Source organism: Tachypleus tridentatus, chromosome 7 (assembly GCF_004210375.1).
Source record: "Tachypleus tridentatus isolate NWPU-2018 chromosome 7, ASM421037v1, whole genome shotgun sequence".
NCBI lineage: Eukaryota > Metazoa > Arthropoda > Merostomata > Xiphosura > Limulidae > Tachypleus > Tachypleus tridentatus.
Genome location: NC_134831.1, coordinates 54,134,321 through 54,140,320, shown reverse-complemented (window position 1 = coordinate 54,140,320; position 6,000 = coordinate 54,134,321). Strand labels below are relative to the sequence as shown.

The window sequence follows — 6,000 nt, the reverse complement described above, 5'->3', positions numbered from 1 at the left end:
TAAAGCTACACGAAGACTATCTGCGTTAGCCATCCCTAATTTAGCAGTATAAGACCAGGGGAAGGCAGCTAGTCATCACCAACCACTGCCAACTCTTGGGTTACTCTTTTACCAACGAATAGTGGGATTGACCATCACATTATAACGTCCCCACGGCTGAAAGGGCGAGCATGTTTAGTGTGACGGGGATTCAAACCTGCGACCCTCAGATTACGAGTCGCACGCCTTAACCCACCTGGTCATCCCGGGCCAATTTGGACGAAATTTTATAAAATAAACATACAGCATTAACCATAACTGATATATGATATAGCCTTAGAGGTAAACAAGATCTAAGCCTCAAAAGTCCATCAAAATGTACCTGGAAAATATCACTTTGTGGATTTTGTTTTGCTTTCTCTTCAAAATTCTTCCACAATGGTCAGTCTTACACAAGTAAGAGCTGAAAACCACACTTGGCTGTAAATGTTGAAATGTGTTAGCTGTACTTGCTAAAGTGACGGCGATAACTGTGTATTTAAAGTTAAGTACAAAGCTACGCAATGAGCTCGTTGTCCTCTGCCCATCATGGGTATCGAAATCCAGTTTCCAGCGTTATAACTGGAGAGCATTGTTTTCTGTTTAAGTTGAGAAGGCAAATGAGAAGCTCACATGTAGTACGGTAGCTAAGTGTTTTACTTTATCTGATAGGTATGACTTAGACAAATATATATTTACAGTATGAAATGTTAACAGCCAGAAGGAAAATACACTGCAACGACACTACATGATGTAGAAATTACAGTTTTAATGGAATAGTGGTTTTTACAAAGAATAAGCTGCTTGTATGAGTAACATATCTATTTGAACACTTAAATATATTAAATACGTCAAAGTAAGCTTTATGCACACTGAAAAAAGGAAATTTAATTTAAAATTATATTAATGGATTTTAGACATATATATTTATGAAACTGGATCGATAATCACAGAATGTCTTAATAGTTCCAACACTTCTGTATACAATCAAAACTACGTCACAAAATAATGACAATAGGTATGTTAAGGGTGAACGTAAAAAAAATGAAAATGCAGAAAGGCATAATTATCATGCTAAGCATAAACAAATGCAGAAAAACAAACAATACAATTAGAAAACAATGAAGAGGTAAATACAGATGAGGCACTTTTGACATAAAACACAGAAAAATATAGGGGATAAAATAATATGTAAGAGATAAATGTGTAAATAAATAAACACGCAGATTATGTCCACAAATAAACTATACGTTTTGTAGGAATTAAAAGGGTGCTTAAAACGAAATTATACTCATCCAGTAAATCGAGAAACATTTTAAACAAAATAAATAATAAGCTTCCTGTCAGTTGTGCCTTTTTTTTTGTTTGGAGAATAACAATCAACGTCTTACAAAGACAAACATAAACAAATTTATTTCGTTGTTACTGCTTAGTACGATTTTATTTTTTAAATATAATTAATAATTTGATAGGTCTTTCTAACATAAAACTTCAGTAAAGCCCCATTGTAAACATACTGTTATCATTCCGGAATTAATGATTTATACATCAGATTTCACGCTTAGACACCGAAAAGTTGGTCATGAATATTCCGCCCTCTATTGATAGAAGTTTGTGACAATACTCCCTCCAGACTTTTTTTTTCTTCACAGTTGAGAACGTTACAACTACAGTAGTGATATTATCAACGAAGTTTTATATGCTCATTCATTAAAAACCAACTAAACAAAAGTTTAACAGATAACGTGTCTATATCAGTGTTTATAATCTTGATAGTTTAATTTATCTACGATGTTTTCTAGCTAAAAATGCAACTGAAACATGAAAATGATACCACAAGCTGTAACTACGACGTAACTTAATTTAAGATGACGGAGAAACCGCTCGTTTAATTAAAATTCAAGATAGACTTCAGGATGTATTATTTCCGTTTCTTCAACAACGCAAGATCGGAAGCATACGCTAAATAGCACAATATTTTACAGCTAATAAACCCGTAATCTGATAACAGAAATTGGAGTGAATAGTAATGCTACGTATAATGCACAATGTATTTCGCTCACGTGCACGAGATTCAATCGTATGAAACAAAACAGAAAAGTATATTTCGTAACAACGTGCGAATAACAATAACTACATACAGAATGCAACTACGTAAGATGGAAATAGTTTATTACAGCTTAAAATTAATTGATTAAAAATAAAAATAAATGAAATAGAAACAATAACAAAAAGTTTTAGTAATTAACTCAGATTTGTGTTGAACATAAGTGATGTTTTTGTTTTAAGTTTTCAACATAAGAATTCCTATCTGCATGTGTGCAGTTTTATAAACATGGTATGCGAATTTTTCTTTTAAAAATTAACTTGTTTATAATAGATACAGATTCAACCTAAATGGTTTATCTGCTAAAATTATATTTGAAAACACGCACTTCTAGAATCATGTGATAGACAACACAGAATCTTCGGGGTTGAACCAACAAAGAAGCATAATTAATTCTATGACCTGATCCATGTTGAAATCAGAAAATTGTTAGAAAAGCATATTTAAAAAAAAGCTTATCAGACGATTATTTTTGCATTACTGAACTTACAAATGTTATTTTTATTTGTTATTCAATAGTAGTCTTGTAGACAGTAGAGGGGGGTGTTTCTTACCACATTGCTCCAATCAAAACTAACGATTTCAAGAAGGAACATAATGTTGAATTTTGTGACATTTACTTAACTTAAAAATTTGAAACTTCCCTATTATTTTGTAATCGGAATACTACATATATAGTTTTTTCATAAGGATTTCCAATTATTTCTGTGTTTTCTATTTCTTTCACTGCTCTTTGTTCTATAATGGGTTAAAAGGTTTACTGGTCCACATTATTCTACTATATATACTGTTGTTTTTTGCAAAACGTACACACAAAAAAAACATGAAATTCTTTAAACTAATGTGTCATAAACGTTATTGACATAAACAAACACTTAATATGAGTAATAATACTGATGTAACAAGTGCGTGTTTATTATGGAATTTGAAATCCATAATTAACATGCAGAAATGTAACCTAAGTTATTATCACGAATTAGTGTTCGATTTTTTCATGCATCTATCTGTGTGTGCGCGCGCGCGCCTGAACGCTTGTAAAGCTTAAAAGCAAATAATTTGTAAAGTCTATCGTGTTCTGTGAAGCACATATTTATATTTTTATTCTATAATATCCACTAGTTGTATCTTAATGTAAAAGAGCACTGAGCTCTGTATCCTCAAGACGGCTGGTATGGGTATTAACACTAATTAAAATAAAGTGCAGAACAATGTTTTGACCAGCTGTCTTAAGAGTAGACCTTTACTCGAGTGGGTTTCTAGTCATCACGAAGTATAAACCTCTACATCTGTGTTCTACAGAAATTACTTCAAAAATTCTGTTCCAGTATCGAATGTGTCACACCTATAGGCAAACATGTAGCAATGCGGCGAATGTTACGGAATGATAATTTAGGTACATGATATTTTAAGTTTTTGGTAAATTATTGAGCAAAAAGAACGGCTGCTACGTTCGAATGGTAAGTTAACTCGATACTATTTTTTCTCATTAAGAAAACCAAACGTCAAGTGTAAACGAGTGTGTGAGATTGAACAGTACAAGTATAACAAACTGTTTTAAAATAATACATAGACCGCAGAAACTTTAGAGACAAAACTGATTGACTATAATAAACAATTTAAATAAAATTTGAAAAATACTGGCATGTATTAATCATATAGATACTAGCTGACCTATGACTTTAGTGTTATTATTAGTGAAAAATCTCCTATTTTCAAGTATTGTAAAGAACTGTGACCTATGTACTTTTTTTGTAACAGCCCGCGATTAGCATATATTATTTTAAGAACCAACTATCGAGCCTAGCGGTAATACTGAAAAACGAAATATTTATTTGTATGACATTATGTGGAATATTTGAAAAACATAAAAGTGTAAAAACAAGTATGAGGTCATTCTTAATACATTTATTAAAAATATTGATGTAGCTATGTCACTTACATGTAAACTGGATCAGCGTGACTCGCAAGTTACACAATGAAAATATGGCTGTATTTTAATTATATACACACGTTAAACTCACGGTGTCAATACATCTGAGATAACAGCGAAGCCAGAAATGTGTTACTTGCAAACCTGTTTTTTCTACATATTTATTTTTAAGGAAGAGTAAAAAATATATATATATTGGAGATAACATTTTTTATATATTTTTGATGGTAAAAAGTAATTGGTAATAAATATATCCTTAATATTAATGTGTTTTTCTGAGCATGAACATCAAGGTACAGACAGATAAGTCACGTAGGTGTCTTAACGTGCTTAGATTTAGCATTCACTCCTTATACCCACGAACTAACTGTTACGTGAGCAACACTTAATAGATACTGCAAACGGAGGTTAAGTTAATCAGCAAAGTTACATCTCAAACGTTCTCTAATAATGTTTCAAATGAACAAATATTTCATAACCCAGATCTTCTGCACGTGTCGTAGAAATGGGGCCAGGAAGTCCTAAACTTTTCGCAGCCTCATATCTTTTCAGAATGTGCCCATCAATTACTCTTTCAAACAATCTTAGATATATCTTCACTTTTCTTTTACTTACTACCATACTTAAAAGACAAATCGTGTTATATATATAAAGTCATGTTATTTACATAAATGTATGTTCCACAAGTAGCACAGTATGAAATACAAGTACAAATAATTCTGCTTAATACAAAATACCTTGTGAAGTAAGCTTGTTTCAGTCCTCCACAAAAAAATTAATATTCTATAAAATTATAGCCAACTACTATAAACAGTTTTCAAACTTATTCAAAAAGCACCTATTAAACTCCTACTAATCTTCGTAAAACTACAACAAGTAATTATACAGGCTTACAACAATACGATGAAATCCTAGTTAATTGTTTGCAAATAATGAAATAAAGGAAGAAAAATACTTTTTATCACGAATACATCACATGATGATAGTCTCCATCATTTACTCAAGTTATCCCAGCCATACTGATAAACATGCAAGTCGATACCATTAACACGAAGTGGCTTTTTTTTTTATGATATATTTTTCCGAGTTACACCAATACATCACATGTTTGTTTAAAAAATAAAGCAATTAGTTTCAGCGAATCTATACCTAGTGTTGATTATTACCATCAACATTTCTACGTTTTTAAAATCCGTTCAATTATGATCTCAAAAATAGTAATGGAATCAACGTTCTTTTGTTTATTAATAATTACCTTCAAAAAGTGTTTCCTTGAAACACAAGTTGTCATAAATAAACTTAAATATTTCCATTTCTTCACTATGAACCGCCCGATGTTAAAGATTTTTCAGTCAATTATTCATCTCTGACATCACAGCAAACAGCAGAACTGACTCCCATCAAAATGTTTAATACAGCCTCCTGACTCACTCGAGCCGCCCGAGTTTCTTCTCGACTTATCTTCATTTTTCCTATTTTCCATGAAACAACAGTCACTAACACAGTTTTCCTGAAATATATGTATATGGTCAGTTGTCATACTAATTTTAATGTAAACATTTCAAAACTTGAAAGGAAAGAAAGTTAGTAACGTCACTCATTTCGGCAGTAAAGTGGTTTTAAAGATGGGTTTCTCATTCTTTCAAATTATTAAGTAGTTAAATGCAACTAAGCTGGGTGTATTGTTAAAGTAATTAATGGGACAAAAAAGACCAAGTTCAGATTTTTATATTTCTTGTTAAAGCATAATGCGATTATGTCATATGACTAATTTTTAAAACGAAGAAATATATTTTACAACCATCCTTTTTTAAGCCAAAACAAAACACATCAAAATTAAACAAAATACACAGAGTTTCTTAAAAGAGATCCCAGAGTACAAGCTACAACGTGGGATTATAAAATGTATCCTAGGTTTTGGAGGTGACTGAGGAAGTAGGACCCA

The 6,000-nt window shown here is 31.6% G+C and overlaps 1 protein-coding gene across 2 annotated transcripts in view; it reads right to left on the bottom strand.

Annotated features, from left to right (window-relative positions):
- Nucleotides 1-767: 767 nt before the first annotated feature.
- The window catches only part of LOC143255678 (cGMP-specific 3',5'-cyclic phosphodiesterase-like), a 103,110-nt gene continuing 97,877 nt past the window's right edge, over nt 768-6,000 (bottom strand). For both annotated transcript variants that reach the window (XM_076511726.1, XM_076511727.1), the window contains one exon: nt 768-5,565. In XM_076511726.1, the coding sequence (XP_076367841.1) occupies nt 5,428-5,565 (138 nt within the window). In that variant the 3' untranslated portion in view covers nt 768-5,427. The remainder of the gene's footprint in view (nt 5,566-6,000) is intronic.